This window comes from Phymastichus coffea, unplaced genomic scaffold (genome assembly GCF_024137745.1).
Source record: "Phymastichus coffea isolate CEN01 unplaced genomic scaffold, Cenicafe_Pcof_1.1 PCOF00074, whole genome shotgun sequence".
In the NCBI taxonomy this organism is placed as follows: domain Eukaryota; kingdom Metazoa; phylum Arthropoda; class Insecta; order Hymenoptera; family Eulophidae; genus Phymastichus; species Phymastichus coffea.
This window is the reverse complement of record NW_026706885.1, coordinates 1,100,661-1,123,063: the sequence shown is the minus strand read 5'-3', so window position 1 is coordinate 1,123,063 and position 22,403 is coordinate 1,100,661. Positions and strand designations below refer to the sequence as shown.

Sequence of the window (22,403 nt, the reverse complement as noted above, 5' to 3'; positions counted from 1 at the left end):
TGGCAATTATGCATTACATGGATCTAGGAAACACTAGAGAGCAGAACAAATGGCTTGGCCCCTCATCTCGCGTCCCTTGCCATCGAAAATCTAGTATCGTATTTCTTTGTCTTTCTTGTCAGTAGAAAAAATCAGTCCTATTGGTTAATTATTGGCTTCAACGCGCTGTTGATACTCATAGGATGATCATTTGTACTGTTGCACGCGATGCAGCATCCATTAATTCCAATTTTCGAAAATGTTTGCTAACGCGATTATTATGAGCTACGCTGCGCACGAAAATACACTCGGTAAAGTTTGTATATACCCTAGGAAAGTACATATTAATTAAGCCGTGCGAGCTATACGGCAAAATACACGTGAAATTACTTTTCTGTGACAACGTATTACGAAAGCGGCCAAGGGTAATGAAAATTTGAAATCAAATAAAGCTAACGCGGCATGCTACTTTTTTTCCTACTAGCTGTTCGCGCACTGCCGGAAATTGCGACCCTTTTTTCGAATCATATACCAAAGCGAGTTTTGCGAGCGCGAAATTGAGACTGCTTATTTATTTATAACTGCAGATTTGAATTTTTCAATCTCCGCGAAAACTCGACGTACATTCTTCTTAAAGAAAGCATTAGTTTTGAATAGGTAATGAAAATTCCTGAGATAATTTCGGCAATAGCGAACGACGAATAGTTTACTCATTAAAGACGTAACTTGGAAAACAAAGTAAATCCGATCGAATCGTTACGTTTGATAATGGGACAGTTACGACAGGGAAGTTGTAGCAGGTTAATCGCCTTGATACGAGTTCAAGCATGCATTTGTAAATGGAGGCTTTATAGCGCGGTGCCAATAAGCTCGAGAAGAAACCTATTAATCCAACGCCTCTTCATATTATTTTGCTCTGTCGACGAAAATTACCATCGGATTCGAAAATTCTCTGCATTCCACACTTTTTACGCGTTTAACCATTCGTTTGGCTTTCTGCTCGCTATTCAGCAGCTTCTTTTCACCCCCTCTATTCATCTCGTACGCATTACTCGGCTATATACGCACACGTGGCAAAATCAGGCCGCTCCGCGGACACGTCGCTTTTGTCTATATGCGAGCTTGCGTTTCACTCGCCACTCTTTATTTCCCTCGTGCGTCAGCCTGTATTTTCCCCGTCTCTATACTACGCGGCCTTTCTCGCTAATTTGCTATTCCGCTTCTTCGTCTGCGTGCACGACACGTGTTTGCTCTCGCAGGCAATCCCCGTTATTTCCATTCTCTGCTTTGTCGTCTTAGATTGGACGAACGAATAGCTGTGACTGTGCGCAAATTGTCCTTTGTTTTGCGTGCCAATTGCAATGGGATAGCTGGACCAACCACTGACATTTCCCCAACCTATTGGATCTTTTATGTATAGTCTAACGTTAACAGATTCATCTAATTACAACATTGAATTCTTTCAGCTCATGCATTATTTGAATGAACGACGCAGTGATAAAAAAATATCCAAGTTTAGTTCTCACGATGAATTTCGTAATTTAAATAAAATAATATTAATTTAAAAAAGAAATTTTCTAAATTCACAAAATTCAACTGAGGGAAAATTTCTTTCTTTTATCTGTGCAAGAGGTGTAATCGATACAAGTGATAACAACAATTGCCATCTACAGAACGAAACACCTGAAATTACAAATTAGTGCAGAGAGTTTCGATCAAACGGTGGATTTTTCTTTTATATCCCGCAATGAGTTCGAATGAAGATCTTCGCTCATCTTTGTAACTTTATCAGAAACTTGAGAAGCTTGCAATAGCTCATAGATGGTTCAATTTCGCTGGCTTAGATATATAGCTATGGTTCTGTGTGCGCTTTTACCGGTATCTTTTCATCAGAGCACACAAAGTCAGTCAGTCATACGTTTTTTTTCCTTTCCTCGACTCAAAGGCGATAAAGCGCAAATGATAATGAACGTCTTTTCCTTTTCTTTTTTTTATTGGAGCGGTCGTATCGCAACATGATGTGATGCTCGCGCGGAAGACGGCATCTACATTCTATACAAGAAAAAATAATAACATGAGCGAGTGGCATTGCATGTATGTATCAGCGAATTTTGTTGTGCAGCTGCTTTAATCTTGGAGCTTGTATTGCGGTTTAGCGCACTCGGATAAGATTATCAAAATATCTCGCGATTTAATTAGGTCAGGGCCCGAGGCGATAGCTGACTGTGCCTGTTCAAGAGTCACCTTTCGCTCAGCCTGCTTAGTAACTTTACGTAATCTCTTTACTTGCGCTTATTGGGCTAGGAACAAAGAGATATTCAGCCGCCGATTTGTGCTCGAAATAATTATGGATTCTGCTTGAGTTGAAAATGGCGTCTCCGAAAGATATCAAAAAAGGATTTATGTGCCTTGCATGTGCAAAAAGAACGAAATACTCGGAAATGTCGATATCTTTGCGTGCGCATATTATATACATAAGTCACGTAGCGCACTTTACTTCACGTAGAAGAATCGGTACTTTTTGCGACGATTTGGGAATGTTGTTTCGGGTGACGTATGAACGGTTCATGATGTGCTTCGTAGATTAACAATGTACTTTGCGTTATTGAGCTTAATCTAAATAATTTATCGGTATGAAGTCGAGTGGCTTTTAAAACAATTGACAAGTACACGATGCTTACGTGGAAGAAGATCGTATTATTTCGTTAAAAATTAATTTCTATAGCAAATCGTTGGTTTATTTAATGAATATTTTTGCTCTTGTAATCTACATTGATTTAAAACGATTACTTTCTGACTAGTGAATACTGAAATCAATTCGAAAAGCTATTTCGTGTTGAATCTGAACAAATGTTTGCAACTTATGTTGAATCAGTGTAGTGCTCACTAAATAAATTGCATACTCCTCTCCAAATGCTCATTGAGCACCAATTAGCGGATTTTATCTCTGTAAGCTCAGTAACGTTTATAGGGAGTTCACGATTAATTTTGAGTTTCAATTATAGTGACGAGTTTATTTGGATACCTATATAATACTGTTGGTCGATCATTCCTTCGAAAGTTTTTTGGAACGCGCGTTCGGAGCATCTGCGTGCTCTTTAAAAGAGGCTTTCGAATCATTTTGAGCTCGATGCCAATAACGTAATACGGCTTTTCGAAGTGACGTTTGCTGTTCAAAGAACATTTCTGAAGGTCTAGTGCTGTTATACTTTGTAGAAGGAAGTCGAGAACGAAAACACGATTCGAAAAACTTAGAGTACGAAAGAAATGTAAAAAATGACAGGACGTTTGAACGAACGAATGAAATAGCGCGATGAAAGGGTACTGATGAGAGTAACGATCTCTAGTACGCATGTGAACTGCTCGAGTTTACGTGTTCGTTGATTTACGATCCTTGAAAGTAAGGGAAGTGGAGAGCGAGAGAGAAAGAGAGAGAGAGAGAGAGAGAGAGAGGTCTTCAAAGGTGTTCCATGCACTTTGCTGTTACGATAAGTGCACATTGCGAGTAAGGGATGGAAATGGCACATTGCATTAGCAGATAGCAAAGTGTTCTACGACTACGCGGATTTTCCACTTGGTGTCTTCACCTCATCAAATTTATCGCTTTCTCGAAGAACACTTGTATCAATGAAATCGTGCTAATTTTTTCTTAACTCTGAATCAGTAAATGTGAAAACTGGTATTTTTTTTTTTAACGTATTATGCTACTCTTCAAATAACAATACTTATGCGCTATGCGACAAAGGCATATTTCTCTTTGTTATACAGACATTTTTCTATTGTGAGATTATAGCATCTTTATTCAAGTTCAATAAAAAAAGCACTAAAAATACGCGTGTACAGCGATGTTGATGTAAAATAATAAACAATTTTCCCTTTACTGCGTATTTTATTTTCAGCTGGCTTTATCGCTATTTTAGTAGTAAGTTTTGATGTTCGGTGAAGTGAGATGAGAAACAAGCTGCAATATAAATATATGTCGTCTCCGAAGAGTCGGTAGTCGGTTATAGAAGCTTCGGGATAAAAGCTTTGGAAATGTAACGCTGCAAATAAAAAAAAAAATTACATCTAATGTATCACGTATAACTCATCTCGAGGTAACATTTATGACCATACGAGTATTAATGCTCATTAAGCAAAGGCATACGAATATTGTAGCATTATTTTGTAGCAAAAAAGAAACCACGTCTCACTTGCACAGCACTGCTTATGTAAGATGATTGATGAGAGGAAAAACAATTAATGTTTCTTTCAATAGAAGTATCATGTCATATTGAGGCCACTGAACGTTATAATGAACTGTAAATGAAGATAAATGAAAGAGTAGTGTACAATATCAAGGAATTCTATTAGACGTAAGTTGTCAATTTTATGCAATTTTCTCTAACTATGTTTTGTCTTATTTATTTCAAACACCTTGTGTGCTCTATTAATGTAATCTTTGATCTACAACTTGGAAGATAAATCTCGATTTTGAGTATCTTCTCGTGTTTTTACAGTTGACGCAAAGCTCTCTTGTTTCATGTGTTTATTAGGAGCACACTCAATATTTTGGTATTGTTTGGTTGGAGGTCTTGTGTACTCAATCCGTTAATGATTATGAGAATAATAACTCAAAGCAATTCATTCAGATTCAAATGTGCGCGCAAGAGTTAACGACGAGCTTCTCTAGCCGCCAAGGAAAATTTCTCTTTGGTAATAACTTCCACCTACCGACGAGAACTTGGAGAATTTCAAGACTGGCATGAGAGAACAGAGGCAAGAGACTATGTCAAGCCGCGCGACTGCGCTTTTACGCTTACCCTTGCAAGAAGGCAAGTTCAAAGATCGCGAAGGCCTGATGGCACTCGCCGACGAAGCACGACAACGCGTCGACGCGCCAAGTCCTTACGATATTCATTGCCCCTCGAGAATCGTCGTCGCGACGATCGAAGAGAAATTCCATAAGATTATATTAGAAAAATAGAAAGCTACGTTTAACGGAAACGTCCACCCGAAACTTGAGGAAATTACCAATTTTCTTTATATACGAGCGGCGCGCATGTCTATAAACGTACGGTCGATAGCTCAAGCAAACCCTCAGAAAAGAGAGACAGCCACCCGTTTCCAACGAGAAAAAAGCAAGTTAGGCGTGCGATCCTTCGTGACAACAGCTGCGCCACCCTGTGTTATAACACATATGCTCCGCTGAACATCCGATCTATAAGCGTAACAAATTCATGAAAATGTCAATAAGTGATCTTTTTCGTTGTTTTCGAACAGCTGACATTGCTTACTTGAGTTCTAATCGTTTGAGAATTCGTTGTCAAGTAATCAAGTTCTCGAGCGCTACTACGAAAATACAAGTATAGTTTGAAAATGAAATACTTCGTAATCATTGAGTTTTATTATTTGTCAATAACTACTTTGTAATAATCAATTTTTATTTGAAAAGCACTAACAAAGTTCTACTACATGTATCGAGTATACTGAAATTTATTATTATGTGCTCGCAAAATAATACTTCTGCTCCATTTCTACGCAACAATGGTGACATCGTTGAAGTTCCTGTGCGTCATTCGTTTTTATAGAAAAAATTATAAGCGGCGACACAAACAGACGATTAAGTTTGTATTTATCAGAAAATCTCAGCTGTCAATCCACTGCTTGACAGTAGTATTATTGTCGGTGAGTATACATCAATAATACCGTGCTGCTTTAGCCAAACTTGATTGTTGCTGTCACTTTTTACGAAGGAGACATGAAAAACAAGATTCATACGAAACCTAATAGGTATAATACCTTTAACTATTCAGTATCTTTCCCTTAATACACAAGTTTGACCAAGTCGTTGTCTACTTGAATGGGATGATATGACGTCTACTCGTACTTTTTCAAGTATTTCAAAATTGTTCGGTCTCTGTAATAAGAGAAATTTCGGAAGAATAGTCGCGCAGAAAGAAATTCGCGCCATCCGCTTCGCGGCAGGATAAGCCAAACTAATGTCGTGTATTCACGGCGGTGCGTACGACTGCGCAAGAAAAAGAAGGCTGGCACTTATTTTATGGCATGGCCAGAGAACTCGTAAAATGAACTTTTATAGATACTAGCAGTGTACGCCCGGCTAAGGACAAAGAGCAGAGGTCACGGATTTGCGCTAGTCGGAAAAATAACGAAGAACGAGGAAAAACTAGGAGCCTTGCGGCCAATGAGTTGTACGGATACACCAGCGGCAGGAGCACCTACGTGGAGAGCACAAAAAGAAGAAGGTCCGCGTTCGCGCGTCCTTTTTTCCATTGACGCAGGGAAGCCAACCGTTTTTCGACTCTACACCTATACTCCACAGTGTTATAGCAGCACATCATATGAAAAGGCTTGAAAATATGGACTTTCTCGAATTTGGCGTCCGAATTTGGAGCTTCGCTTTTGTTCGATTAAAAAAATGCCGATACCTCTTCCACGAGAATCCCGACCAATATAAAAACGCACAAAGGCTACACTAATGAGAGGAAGAATAAACGAACGCGGTCGTTAAGGAGAAGCTCCAGAGAAAGCTTGCGCATTTTCTTTGTTGTTCGCCGCTGACCTTGCGCTCTTCAACTTGTAATTATCATTCTTGTATACGTGAGTAGTCGACTGTTTCTCGCTCTCTCGCGAGACGGCAAAGTCCTGCAGTGTTGCGCGAGCAATTACGGCAAACAAAAAGCGTTTCCTGTATTGTAGACCTCGGCTGTAGCCAACATACCCGCGTGTAACTCAATGCCTGCTTTCTTTTATAATGCCAGCCCTCACTGCTTATAGTAATGAAAGCGCATTGTCCACAACTGCTGAGTACTCGTTATTTCGATTCCTTGACTTTTTTATTCATTTACATTTGTATCAGCGATTTACAAACGTAAACGACCACCGCGAATGAACTCAGCGCATAACATTGACGAACAGCGAGCAATGTCACGTAAAATAATATTCTCCGAGAACGTACAAACATAGAAGTGATCGTAAGCGCGAGTCTCGAATCGAGTCGTAACAGCAATTAGCGCAGCGACGTTCGGCCAAAAGCATTTAGATGGAAATTTGATTTCTCGATTGTAATGAGTATAGCGTAACGCGGGGAAAACGAGCGAAAGAACAATCGAGAAAGTCAGCGCGCGCTGGGATTCGGCTAACGCGCGGACACATCCGAACGAGCGCTCGTTTGCCGCGTAAACGAATCAAATTTGGGCGTGCGAATAAAGATCCGATGGGCGTTAATTGCGTTGATTTATCCCGCGGTAGCTCGCTGCGATTGGCAACGGAAGAAGGCGCACTATCCCGACGTCGTAGTTGCATCGATTCGGATGTCCTCTCCTAGTTTGTGCTCTCTGCCCCTCAAAAATCAGTTTAGATATTTACTTGTCCCCGCACGTTGAGAAAGTCATTTTTCGCGTGAATCGACATCGCGTCGGAATTTTTATCGGGGCAGAGACCCCGTGGAGTGGCGGCCTGGCGCCGATTGGCTGCGAATTAGCGGGAAACAAACAGGCCGTAGATCGAGCGGCTTTGATTACTCAGCGAGGGTTCGCCTCTTTTGAGTAAGGTCAGAAAACGCGTAGCGCACACATTCGCGTTGCAGGGATGCGTAGCGTGGGGCACTCGACTCGCATCGCGATAACGAGTCCCCTTGCTTGCAGTTGCGGCCAAAGAGCTGGAGTTCCAGAACGAGCAAATATTATATGCCCGATGCCCAACGGGCGCGCAGACAGCGCTTTTGATTTGAATAATTTTACCGCGACGAGTGAGTCGGTCCCACGTGGTTTCCATTTGCGTAATTTGTCGCTCGCGCGCGGGCGCGACAGACTCGTCGGATTGGAAGTAGCAATAACGATGCATTTCCTCCCCCTCGTAAAGTCGCGCGTTGCTTGACCTGCGAGTCAGCTTCCATCGAGTGGAATGTCTCTCTGGCCCGCAAGCTATTCTATATAACGCTGTCAAAGGATCTTAATGAAGATTTCCTTGCGAGAAGCTCCTCGAGGGAACTGTGAGAGGAATGTACTCATTTTCAGAAGATCAACGCGTCAGTTCTATCAGCATATTTACGTATAGCTGCTATTCCGCCACTTGCTAGCTTTGAATTGCATGGCACGAAAGAGCTTTCCACGCCAATGGTTAAACATTGACCGATGTGAAGTTCACGACTGCGCGTAATGTACGTGCGTTTCGTAAAATGAACGATGGAAGAAAGCCCTATATCTTACTACGAGCGACAAAGGGGGGGGGGGGGGCAAAAAAAAGAGCGTTCGTAAATTAATCGAATCGTGTGTTGGGTTTGTTGCAGGCCACGCCCACGTGACGGACTTCAACATCGCGGCGACGCTGAAGAATGACCAGCTGGCTACGTCGATGTCCGGCACCAAGCCATACATGGGTGTGTGCTTATCATATTATCTAGCCGCACGATTTTCATTATAGCGAGCAGCAGCGGCTGTTAGCAAATTATCGCCAGCTGTAATGCTGTTACAATGGAAGACGCCCCTCCTCTCTCGATCTAATCGTATCTGCCGGACCACGCCGCGTCGTGATTCGATTACGCCAGTCTCAACGTCTATTAACGAGCAACTTTATCTCTTGCGTTCAAAACGTCTCAATTTATAGTTTTGCTTATTTTCTATTCTAGACGATTGCTTTTTTCGCGCTCTGCACTCAACTCGAAATTGCCTTGCGTATAGTGTCGTGATTTCTGTATTCGTTCAGTGTAAATATTTCCTCTTGCAAAAAAAAAAGACATTCTGTTATAAGGAAAAAATATCCACTCGTAACAAGCATACTTCCTTTTGTTATGTTATGTTGTGTTATGCGATGTCTTATGTTACAAGAAGACTCTTTTCTCGGTGCGACCTTTACGCGTTGGCAGAAGCAATGCCAGTAGGTCAATTATTTCTCCTGGAAGCCTCGAAACAAAACGTCGAACTCGATCGGTGCTCGTTCAATTCGAAATGTCAGTAAAGTGAGAGCGAATGACTGAAAATGCCAATCGCCGCGTAAATATCAAGCAGATTTCCAGCGAACCATCGGTCTCCAGCATCGGCAAGCGAAGTGGCGAAGGAATGTTATTGGATTCCCCAGCCGCTGGACTGTGACGGCGAGGGGACCATTCAAGTTTTCCTCCACCCCCTCCAGCTCCTCAATTTACCGTCACGCTATATCGTTCTCATACACTTCAGAGAGATTCCCCGATCTGAAACGCGAGCGTGCACCTATCATTTCTCTTTTTTTTCTATAGAGCTGTACAGCAAGATCGACTTCCAACGTCTTCTTTTGTGTCTTCCTTTCCTTCTCATTCGCCTCTCTCTCTCTCTCTCTCTCTCTCTCTCTCTCTCTCTCTCTCTCTCTCTCTCTCATCTGTCATGTATGCTCGGGAAAACATCGCATATATTTTCCCAATTTTTTCTTCCTTTTTTAGAGCGGAAAAACCCTCCGCGCTCGCTTCGGTAGATTCGAGAAATGCGATTTATAAAAAAAGGAAAGCTACGACCACGTGCCTACGTATACAGCTCGAGGCCCAGCGACATGAATATTTACCGACGATGTTTGCGTTCTGCATTGACACGTCTAGTGGCTTCGTGGAATACGCCCTTACTTAATTTCAATCAACTAATTAATTATTTTAGTGGCCTCGAAGCTACACCGACATTGATGTGCTCTGCGAAAAAAATGTCACACGGATATGGCATAATTTATCAATATGAAAATTAGAGAAAATTCATTTTCATCATTTTCCAAAATCTACTTGATGATTGAATGTTGATTAAATTTCTAACGCGGTAAAAGGTTACGTCCTATCAATAATTTTACAACTCATTCATAACTCATATTCATAATTATTTTTATACATTTGTAAAAACTACATTCAAATACTTTCTAGTTTTCGTTATTTGAATTTGTAAACTAGGAAGTCGATAAAGTGTAAAACTTTCTTTATTCAAGTTTTTTCATCTGGAAACTTTTGTACGGTCCGTACAATGTAAAAAAAACAATCAGTAAATAATGAACAAATTTGTAATTTCTATTATTCTCGTTTGGTATTGTTAAATATAAATTGCTTTTTATAGTCAACAATCTCCGAGTAATTTATCAATTTACGATATGCCTGTGGGGTAAACGAAGGTCGGTAAATAAATACGAGACAAAAAAATGTGAAAAATATATTACATGAGAGGAGAAGATGTCGAGAAGATTAAATGCTATGGCGTAAATTTCAGAAGGATCATTTATTCAGAATTCACGAACAAATGTATAAGAGAAGCTAAAACGTAACTGGATTTCGCTTGTTGTTTTGTAGCCCCAGAGATCTACAAATGCGCTTGCGAAGAGTATGGTGTACTAGGCTATGGTTTCGCGGTAGACTGGTGGAGCCTCGGAGTGTTGGCGTGGGAAACATTGGCAGGTTGCAGACCATTCGCGATTCACGCGTCGACGACTCACCGCGAAGCTTTGGCCTTGCTAACCGAGCGTCCCGAAGCACCAAATCGATGGTCTCGTGGCACTCGTGAGGTGATTCAACATTTGTTAGCGGTCGAGCCTCTTGAGAGGTGCACCACACTGAAGGAGCTCAAACAGCTGGGACTAATGTCCAATTTGGACTTTGACGCCGTGCTGAATAAAAAAATCAAGCCGATGTTTACACCACCCAAGGACCATCTCAACTGCGATCCCACCTTCGAGCTCGAGGAAATGATCGTCGAAACCAAACCGCTTCACAAAAAGAAGAAGAGATTGGCTAAACAGAGGTATGCTATTCTCGTGTCAAATCAAATATTTTTAAAGCCAACTTAGTTTCGGAAATTGCCGTTCAGCTTCGCTGCTTCGATAACGAGATATCAATGTTTTTTTATACTTTTGCCAGAAGACCCGTTGACCAGACTGACCGGCTTCCAATTCAGTTATTATCCTAATAGAATTAAAAATTTTGAATACAACATACTCACCAAGTATTAATTTTTTATTCCATCTGAAAATCTCAGATATTATTATACATAATACGCGACTTGTTTCGTGTAAAGCTTTTTCTATGCTTCAATACAGTCACTAATTTCAAACTGTATTAATATTGAGTACTTCATTATAACATAATAATATAGACAGATAAGACTTGAATAAATTACACAGATCTACATGGTTTTGTTGTTGACTAGTTAAAGGTAATTTCTAAAGTAATTTTTTGCGTATAATTCGAATTTGGAGTCCAAAATTGTTGATTACGTCAGATTTTTTAGATATTCTAACTGAAAGGGGCAAAAAGGCGGTTTTTTGGGGTGCCGTAACATCACGGAAAATGTTTTTTTTTCTGAAAACGGGAAAAACACCAGACCCTTATACCCTCATTTCCTCAACCCTCTAGCCCTGTAACCTGCGACACTATAACCCCAGACCCTTAGACCCTGATTTTCTGTTTCGAAACTGTTAAAATACTTAATTTCAATCAACGATATCTCGATGAAAAAAAAAGATCTCAAATCTTAAATATGGATTTTAAAGGGCAAGTGTAGACCTTTCAGATGGTTTACCACGTTTTCAGAAAAAAAAACATTGTCCACAATGTTACGGGGCCTTAAATATACTAAAAAAAACCGCCTTTTTTGTCGTTTTAGATTAGGATATCTAAAAAACCTGGCATGATAGATAAATTTTGAATCTGAATTCGAATTATATGCAAAAAATCACTTCAGAAATGACTCTCAATTAGCCAACAACAATCACAACCCCTTATATTGCAGATCTATGTTATTAGATAATGCATAATTTTGTTTAACAATCATTATGAGGTTCAGTATTCATCACTCCTAGCTTTTTTTCAATTTTTACGTAAAGTCTATGGAATTATCTTAATTACTTTATAACAAGAACGCAGGTCTTTCCGTGTCACAACTTGGAATATTTTTGGCAAACTCTTTAGCAGGACATATCACAAATTTAGTATTATCATTTTGAATGAGGGTATCATAAAATACCCAATGACAGCTTAACCTAAATATCAAAGCTAATAAATGATAAAATTAAACAAATCTGCCTATTGCTGTTGAAAGATTACACAGTTTTTTGCAGAATTTCATGGTACATTTTTAAAAATGGAAACCAAAAAATATTTTTTTAAACGTTACAATGATCACATGACCAAATTTTTAAAATTGATTTTTTAATGACAGTCAGAAAAACGAATAACAAAATATTATTGTTTGAAATTTGATACATCAAATTTGTTGCAGCATTACTGAAACGAGCGCACAACTGAAAGTTAGGGCATAGTGTTTCATTTTAATGATTTGAGTCTTCTGCGTTTAGAAACTAGACAAATACTCTTCCGATTGATACCATTAAATTGGCATGCTCGTTAGTAAATAAGCAATGTATGTATCGCATTCGGACCACCTACGAGGAGTGGTACTATTTCAAAATATGTAGGTGAATTCTTATATAAATTATATTGATTTTTCAATGAATCTATTGTGTCGGCTCTTTGTGATTCAACTTGTTTTTGTCTCTTCTTTATACGAATAGGCAATTTTTATTTATTCATGGTAGCGCATATGAAATCAGTTTTTTACAATGAAATACCCATGACGTCCTATTGGACTATGTAATTCTGCTAACGGAGGGTATCCTATATCACTTTCAAGATCTAAAATTAATAATTATCTACATAGATTCAATATACGAGCATACGTTACTAAAGCTTACTTTTCAGATAGTACATTTTTTGAGGCCATTGTTTTTTTCTCCTTTTATATAAATATTTCTGGAATTTCGTAAATGATTACGTAAAATAATCAATAAAATTTTATATAATATTACGCTTAATCCCCATAATATACCATGCTAATATAATTCATTCTATCTATGTACATGTTGATATTTAATAGGAAATTTTAGCAAATAATACTAAAGTTTAAATAAAAAAAACATTTGGATTAAAATAGTTCTTTACAAACAAAGCAATTTTGCGGACATTGAAAGCCCTGAATATCTAATATATAATCCATTTTGAATACTTCTTTTCGTAGTTAGGTATCAACAGTACTATAGCTCAATCAGAAATGAGAATATAAGATTTTTCTTCGGTGGGCGAGGACGGGAAATTTTTTGAAGACGCCCAATGATGTAAAGTTGGGTAGTGTTAGATTTATTCCGATGTTCTGGGATGCCTATCAACTAAAATTCCTCCTCGAGGTTACCAACTCGGAGGTTCTAAACTTTTTGTGAAAAAAAACATGTAGATTAGGACTCCACGGTAGGGGTGCTGTGTGCTAAGTGGCGAAACTATGACGTCAAAGGGTGAGTTGAGGACGTGGAATTAAGAAACAAGGTCTTGGAACTTTGTTCTTTGGCTTGCTTTTGACTAGGCAATTAATGGAAGAGTTAGGGTGAGATTTGACCGATTCTCGGAGATTGGAGGCGTAAAGAACAACGGCTATCGGGAGGGAGGGGAGGCTAGTTTCTTTTAGGACTTGGGCATTTCTGATATACCAGGAGATTTTTAAAACGTTGCAGAGGATACATATGTAGGTGCAGTTTAGTTTGTTAAGGGAGGAGGAAATTCCACACACCGGGAGGACGTAGTGTTAATGCTACGAATGACAGCATTAAAGGCACGAAATTTTGTTTGTTGGGAGATAGATTATGACTCTCATTATATCGTGAAAAAAATTGCTATTAATCCAGATTTTAAGGGCAAAATCTCTGTTCTAGCAAAAAACAAAAGGCGTTATATATCTATAAATATATTTACAAAACCTTAGGGATTGTCCCATTAGTTTGCGTTACGTTGATTCATTTGGTTTCATGCCTTGATAAATTAGCGTTATACTTGCCTCAGCTAAATATTGTAAAAAGAGAATTTGAGAATGATAATTTCACTACAATACAAATCGATTTATTCAAAAGGAAATATGTCTTCCCATACCAATATGTTAGTAGTTTAAATAGTGTAGCAGAAAATTAATTATCTTCTATCGAAAGATTCCATAGTCAATTACATAGTCAATTACATATAGTAATATATCTAATGCAGGTTTTGTTCACATGCAAAACGTTTTGAATACTTTTCAAATTAAAAATTTAGGTCAGTATTTTGATTTTTATCTGAAAACAGATGTACTACTATTAGTTGATATTTTCGAGAATTTCCGTATAACCTGTGTAGCTGCGTATAAACTAGACCCGACACATTATTACATCACTCCTGGATTGACACGGAATGTGATATTAAAGTGTACAAATATTGAACTTGAAGTATTAAATGATATTGATATGGTCTTATTTATTCGAAAAAGTATTTATAGAGGTATTAGTCAATGCTGTAACAGCATTCAAAAGCAAATAATAAATATATGGGCATAGAATTCAATGAGAATGAACATAACAAGATGTTGAAGAATTTTTATATGTAAATAATCTGATATTGACAGTCTCCTATATGAAATTTAAGACGTTGATATGTATGGAATTATGAAAGAAGATATCGATAAGTTTGATATATAACTATTCAATTAACAATGGATTTGATATACTTCTAGCTCAAAAAAAAGTTTTTGGTGTAATATAAGACGAATGTGATCGAAATATTATGAAGGAATTCTTTGGGCTATGAAGTAAAATGTACAGTATTGAAGTAATAAATCAGCAATGTAAAAGGCGAAAGGAGTCAAAACCCATACAGTTAAAAATATTATTACGCATAAAAATTATCAAAGTTGTTTAATAGATTTATAAATCATAACTCGTGAGCAGTGTGATATACGAAGTAGATTACACCACATATGAACTGAAAGGGAGCAGAAGATAAGTGATGATTGAGAGATTATCGAAAAAATTCGGACGTTAAGTGATATCGTTCAAACATGAGATCGTGAAAAAGGTGAATAAAGGTGCATCAAGGTTAATTTGGAATTTTTTTAGAAGCCGATCGATAGAACAAAGCTATACAAAATCATTGTTGCTACCGTGTAGCAATAATCAATGCCAGAAACTAAAATATTAACGTTTCATATAAGTAAATACAAGTGACCTGTTCTTATTGAGTCAAAGAAATAGATACCTGAAAATTATTACAAGAACATTACGTGGAGTAATATGAAAGACAACTCAAGAATAAGAAAAGAATTTAGCAATCTACCTTACATAGACAATTCTGTGAAATCATGGCAATTACACGTGGCTTAACCTAAGACTACAAGATAACCTAAGTATCCCTCCTTTCCGTTTGTCTTCTTTTCTTATCTATGTTGGTGTGTGATTTCATTTATTTTAATATGCGAGTTCACGTTTCTTTTATTCATGATTTTTAACCTATGGTTTATCTAATCTTTATGTGAAATGAGGTTAGGGATTTTTTGTTCATTATGGGTAATAATAGAAGGAAATTATACAATAGGTCAAAATTCTCCAACAGTAGTACTGAATCTAATAAACAAATAAAAAAAGCAAAAACTTCAGAACAATTGTTTAACAACATGTAACTTCAGAACAACAACAGAAAGAGTTTCTCGTCTCGTGTATCTTTCCACCCTCGCTTCGCTCGGGCGTAAACGCCACACGAGACAAGAATTTACTTTCCCGCACTTGTATCGTAATGTACTAATATGTTAATAGTTCAGTTACCACTACGAGCCAATGCGTTTTGATGCTAAATCTGCCTGTGGAATATGATTCGTATAGTACTCGCACATTAAATTTGCTATCAACCAAAATTAAAGACATTTTCTATATACATTCTACTATTGAGAAGATATTACAAACAAACCTAAAATTAAATAGTTTTACAAAAACAGTCTAAGGTTAAAACTGAAGAAACCAGGTATAGTAGATTCGAAAGAGCCATATTTCCTTTTCAATTTCAAGCCTATATACTTGAATCATACATTCGCAGATTTCCAGCATTTGCTCTCACCTTTCAAATCCCCTCCAACATCCAATGAAACCAAACTAATCTTTTACGCTAAGTATGGAAATACGGTACATGACCATCACAGATGATGGTTATAACCGAACAAGGAAAAAAAAGCACTCAAGACGAGCACAGTTGAGCAGCAACAGCTTGAAGCAACGGCAGCCTCATTCTTCTTTAGTATTCAGTAGTAGAACTCCTACAACTTCTAGTAAGTTATTTGAGTAATTTTCATAACTAATCATCTCTATTTAATTTAAAAGTATAAGAGAAAAAGGAGGAATTGCTGCTGGTGAAAGGGTGTGTAGGTACATAAATAATGAAATTATTTATGTGATAATTCGAGAATTTAATAGTGTACAAAAACCTTATAGAGAGGGAAAAAGCCATGAGACGGATACAAATCGAGTTAATTATTATGACAATTAATTTATAATACTACTGAATAATGAATATAACTGATTAACGGTGAAGCTCGCATAGCCTGTACAAAGGGTCGGATGGCCAGTTCGACGCACTTGTTTTGAGAACTCTCTTATCTCGGTACGATCGACATTCGAGCAGCTGAGTTATTTTCGAATGAGAAGATGGCGCTAGGAAGAACAAAGGAGCATGTTTGCGGAGAACACGGCAGTACACTCGTAACTGTTACAATGGATCGCGCGTCGGAGACACGACTAAGATGCAGAGGTTTCCTTAGGTGAGTGCGAACGGCAAACCATTCAAACGACAACTAAACTAACGAGAGGGCGTATACTCTCAGAACACCTCGTGGAAGGCAGCGACAAGTGGGTGGAGAGTTTTCTTTCCTTCTCTCCTTTGGTTCCCAAAGGGTTCAGTCGGTCGAGACGACAGGGGTGTAACACATGGCGCGTGTCTATCGTTCGCTACCTGAGCGAAGGTTGTTAGGATGACCACATATTGCAAAATAATTTCGAACCACATATTGATAGGCTAGGGTTTCCCTGGTTCGTATAGATGTATTTAGCGAGCGGATTAAGCGCCATATTTCCAACATGTGGGCCAGATATGGCTACTGTTGGAACACAAGAGCGCGCACGTTTATTGTCTGGTCTAAGGGCGAACAACCTTTGAACATTAGAACTTCAATTATTGTCTTGCTGTATGCTTGGTCATTTAGTCACATTATCGTTTTCGAAGAAATTGGAGAATGGCCTTTCACATATGTGTTTTCTCGTTGTTGGATATCAATTGTCTTGTTTAAATTACTTTTCTGTTGAGGTTCTTACCAGAATCGAAGATAGTTTCCTACAATTGAGTCATCAATTGCAAGCTGCGGCTGCTGTTCTGTAGATACATTTGTAAATTATAGCATTATTCAGCTGACTTTGTAAAATTCGTCATAGCAGTAGTCATCATCATCAGTAGCAATAGCGGATTCAAATATAGTATGAAGCGGTTGGAATGTAAAATTTAATTCATTAGCAGTACCATTGAAATAGCAAGGTTTATTAGGAGTGTCAGCTGTTGCTCTTGAATTAAAAACTTGATAGAACGTGATTTTCTTTTTCAATGCCTGTTCAGTAATAGCGTTAATTTTATCAGTATCTACCTTTACAAGTTTCTTCAATGGATCAATCGCAGGTTTAAAAGTTTCATTCAATGTTTTTTCAAAAATAGCTTTACCCGCGCTTTATTAGTTAATTGAAAGGCACGAGGTCAGTAAAAATACCGAATTTTATTTCAGCGGAAATAAGATACAAATTAAATTTTTATTTGAAGAAAATGCAATTAAAGTATACAAGGATAAACCCCGTAGGGAACGCTCGAGGTAAATCTAATGAACTTCAAAAAAGAATCTTTCGCTCAAGAGCAAAGTAACTTGCCCGTCGCAGATCAAAAAGTAAAGTGAGTCAAAAGGAGACAAATTGTCGGCGGCGTGTCTCGTTCGAGCCACCGCAGCATCTCTAGGAGGGTGGACTCCCTCATTGGGCCTTACGCAGAGTTCAGGCCACACCCCGTCCACTTGATAACTCATGCACTCTCATTCGTTCCCCCGCTCGCTAGCCTATCGGTCCCCAGGTCAGCTAAGCAGCTTCCCCTTTCCGGCCTTAGGCGATCTACATAACCCGGAAGTCTAACGGCCTCCAGGAGCCAGACTCCTAAAGCCAGGAATTGGCTTTACGGCCACGAAACGCTTTTGAGCTCGTGTGCGTCAAGTTTCGGAGGAGCTATGAGAGAGATTTTGAGTACAGCATTTCAATAAAATTATCTACGTTAGCGTCGGGCACTTTACACTTTTTCTTGGTACGGCCCTCGACTACCTGTGTCTTCCTAAGTATCTTCTACTTTTACCCTTTCAAGACATTTTTAATATTAATACTTGCATTTGATAGAATTACGAGTGGCAGATTATTGCTGCAGCACCTTCTTTTTTCTTTCAAAATCAGCCATGTTGACAGTTGTAATTTCTAAAGTGTCTTTTAAGTTAATAACCTTTATTCACTCACTCCGCAATATTTATAGCAAAAGAATCAAATCCCTTTCTACATTGTTCATGATTTATTGGTATGTCTCTGTCGATAACTAAGAATTCATTGTCTCTCTAACACTTTGAACAAATCTCTGTAAACTTCTCAAAGAAAACATCTGATTTAACATTATCATTGAAAATGTGTTCACGTCATCTTGTAGAAACAAAATTAGTAGATTTATGATATGCTTCGGAATGCGAGCGTATGATTGACAGAGATAGAAACTATCCACTTTTTTATATCTTCTCATTCAGAAGAATGCTCTCACATAGTTCTGCTTCTCAATGGTTATATCATCGAAAATCATAGTGGAATTTACAATTACTTTATTTGATGAAACAATTATCTCATGATCGTTGAATGCATGATACTATATACCATCAATTTGCTCTAATAAATCTTTTAAAAATTTATACTTGGGCTGATTAAGAGACTTTGAGTAAACATATACATTTTCAAATCTAAGTTCATTAGGATGAGTGATTAGTGTTAGGAGGCAGTTGTTTTTCTCGCAGTTTCTAGGTGCGCAGAAAACTGCTCGTCTACTGTCGGACAGTAATTCATCATGTTTTTTCTCGTTTCTTCGGTTCTATCACCCTATTAAAATTTATGACTTGAAGCTTAAGCGGTTGCCCTTTGAAGTCCATGTTCTTTGCACGTTATTTGCACTGATTCAACAACGAATGAGTCCACGAACTATGAAAAGACTGGTTATATATTTTTAGTTACATTAAGACTTCGTCTTCCAAAGAAGTATAATTATTCATCGTAAAAGAAAAACTGGTGGCGGCTTAGTATACAAGATCATTAATAACTTGCCATTCAAAGCTCTTTTGCCTGGTTATCAATATTGCGGATCGGGAACTAAATTGAAAAAACGACTCGTTCAAGGTGATTCTGGAAAAAATCCGTTAGACGCTGATTAAAAAGATAACGACATTACTTATTCTTAGAATTGAGAGAACATTGAAGGGAGAAACGAAGCCGACGAAATTAAAAAACTTGGGATAGAATGCGGGTGAAAGATAGTAGTTTTGGTGATCTTTAACCGCCTATAGGTTTATTGCTTTATCTTAAAGTCAATACAATTAAGTACAATTACATTAGATATTAAGATTTTAAGACATAATTGCGGCCATCTTTGTCTCAAATTTCTTTTAAACAAACTATAGAAGAATAAACTAGTATAAAAAACGCTCGTTTAAGAAATAACTGTCACTTGATATGTATCTGTCATAGAGAATACACTAATGTTGAGTCTCACGAGAAGATCATTAGTACTCAAAATACATTATTCTCCACCGATCGAACTGACACCAAGCAAAAAATATGTTTTTGGTTTAGTTGAGTTGTTGAAATTTAATTTGATACCAAATATTGACATTGATAATAATAAATTTACATCGAAAATCAAGAAATGATTATTTTACCAACTGGTAGCTACGAAATAGAAGATACTAAAAGCTTTCTCAAAGAAATATTAACACGCAAAGGTATGCCGTTCAAACTGAAACCAAACAATAGTCTATGGGAAATTTTACTTTCAGATATGTCCTAGACCTTGTACAAAATAGACCCTGAAGGTTATTTACAGGTCGTAATTGATTTTTGTATCAAAAGTAACTGTACACCTGGAAAAGTTTCCTAGGATCGCATTTTCCGAGAAAATTGTTCAGAGTTATAGCTCCAAAGAAATAATCGATGACTTTAACTAACGGTGCATCTCAATTTATTATAGCTTTCAAATTGCCCGCAGGGTCCAGTTTGACTCAAGGTCCTCGCTTTTTTCATTTCCGAAATGAAAAATAAGAGTTTCCATTAAAAAAAAAGTCGACTTTGAAATGACCTTCCAAAAAGACCTTCAAAGTCAGAGCTGAGGTCATCGATTATTTCTTTGGAACAAACCCAATCCTACAACTATTGTTTGAACAATTTTCTTGGAAAATATGATCCTGGATACTTTTTCCAGATGTACAGTTACTTTCGGTACAGCCTGTATAAAAATTGCTGTTGATTTGAAACATGAACTTATTCTTACGAGATCAAGAGATGTCTTAAATGTTAGTATCGTTACACCGTCCTGGAATCCTGCCACTTATGAAAAATTTTAAATTCATTCGGCCAAAGTTGAATGTTTAATGTCTTACATAGTAGTAGCAGACCGAGAAAAAATCAAACTATTTAATCATATAGGACGTAATGGAGCAATAACAATGAGTTATTACACGTAGGAATTGTACAAGTATCCAAAATTACCCTTAACATTGAAGCATGTTTGGAGTGTCAAGACATCTAATCAGCTGGAAAAGCCTTGCTTTATCGTTCTAGATTCTTAGACTAAACGAAAATGTGTAGCGTGTGCTAATGCTAATAATTTTGATCACTGCAACTTTAATAATGTAAAGTTTTTTCCCAATTCGCAATGATATCCGTATAGAAATATCAATCTAAACATTAGGTAAAATCAATATGCTATTATATGACATGTATGCTAATTTTCAAAGCGCCTACTATGGAAAAGAAAACGAACGGATGCTCAATAAAACAGATTTCATTAATAGATTGCCTTTAATAGTTATCGATTGCTTAAAACAGAACGAATCAATTAAGAGTACGTCAGTTGATGTTCGACTTGAATTTGATACAAGAACAGATTTTCCCGATGATATCGTTGCCTACTGTTGAGTTATACATATGTGAATTGTGGAGTGCAACCCAATCAGCGGCGACATAAGAAAATTAGTTTAGTATACTACGAATGAAAAAATGATCTAAAACTAAATGTGTAACTTAATCCTAATTCCTTTTTGTGAGAAATTATCAATAGACATGGTTTAAATTTGAAAAAATGACTGTCTTTTGTTATCTTCCAATTATCCGTACACTGAGCCAGCACATAGCTTGGCAGGTACCCTAGCAATCTTTATAGAGACCTACGGACACCGTAGTAACCGTATCCCCTCCGCCGCGAAAGCTGACGGCCGCTCTCGTTCGCTTGGTATAGGACAACACGTACAACACTATATTTTCTCGCTTGTGTCAATTATAGTAATAGCGCGATCAAATCTCTATGAGTACGTTTAATTAAATAATAATTTTATTAAAAAGAGACGCCGGCCATGCGAACCAGGAGAAAGTGTCCCTGGTTGACGTATAGACCCCCGCATTGCTTATCTACTGCCGTTTCTTCGAAAAGCAAGTAACCTGTGATTATTGGCTATTCCAATTCGATAAATCCAGGGCAGTACGCGAACATCAAGCGGATCCGTCGAGTGTTTAATGGCCGCGAGAGAGAGACAGAAGGAGATTGAACCATCATTAGAGTAGGGATTAAGAGTAGGAGCGTAAGACATTGATAAGGATTAATGACCGACGGAGCTTGCGTGATTAGCAGACTGAAACGAGAGTCTTGTTGTGATGGGATGAGTTAATATAGCTGAAAAGTGATTTCTTTTGGCAAGAGCGGGACGTGCCGTTGCCGCAGAGAGAAATATTTCTGTCGCAAGAGGAGTCCCGCGGTTGCCAGAGGCGTCGTATTGTCAACGGAGGACTTGCTCGGAATAAAAGCGACGCTGTTGTTTGCGCGCAGGTCGCTAAAGGCCGAGTCTCTGGCGGACGAGTCGCCGGTGGCGGCGGCAGGCGCTCAGCACTCGGTCGGCGACGCAGCCTCGCTGGCCGAGGAGCAGCGTCGACTTGCCTTCATTCCCGAGTACCGCGTGTACAACCGGGAACGCGAGCTCGAGCGGCTGGAGCGAGAGCGCAAGGAGCGGCTGTGGGAGGAGGAGCTCAACACTGCCATGAGCCAAGCGGCACCAGCTGACGAGCCCGACGCCGATGTGGTCGAGCAGCAGCCCCAACGCGGATCAAGGTAATCGCTCGGACGCGCTAAATCTACTCCCGCGGCGGCGCCTGCACATTTTCTCGGCCGCGCGCGCGCCCTCCTCCACTCGTCCATCCAGCCTCGAGGATTTATTTTTAATGCTCGATAATGGAGGTGCGCGCACGCGTTGGAAAGCTCTTTTTCAATGCAC

At 38.5% G+C, this 22,403-nt stretch overlaps 1 protein-coding gene across 1 annotated transcript in view; it reads left to right on the top strand.

Moving 5' to 3' along the window:
* LOC131668062 (serine/threonine-protein kinase 32A) overlaps positions 1-22,403 on the top strand; it is a 49,475-nt gene that overhangs the window by 21,916 nt on the left and 5,156 nt on the right. Inside the window, exons 6-8 of the mRNA XM_058941898.1 lie at positions 8,273-8,362; positions 10,277-10,724; positions 21,962-22,240. Of these exons, the coding sequence (XP_058797881.1) occupies positions 8,273-8,362; positions 10,277-10,724; positions 21,962-22,240 (817 nt within the window). The remainder of the gene's footprint in view (positions 1-8,272; positions 8,363-10,276; positions 10,725-21,961; positions 22,241-22,403) is intronic.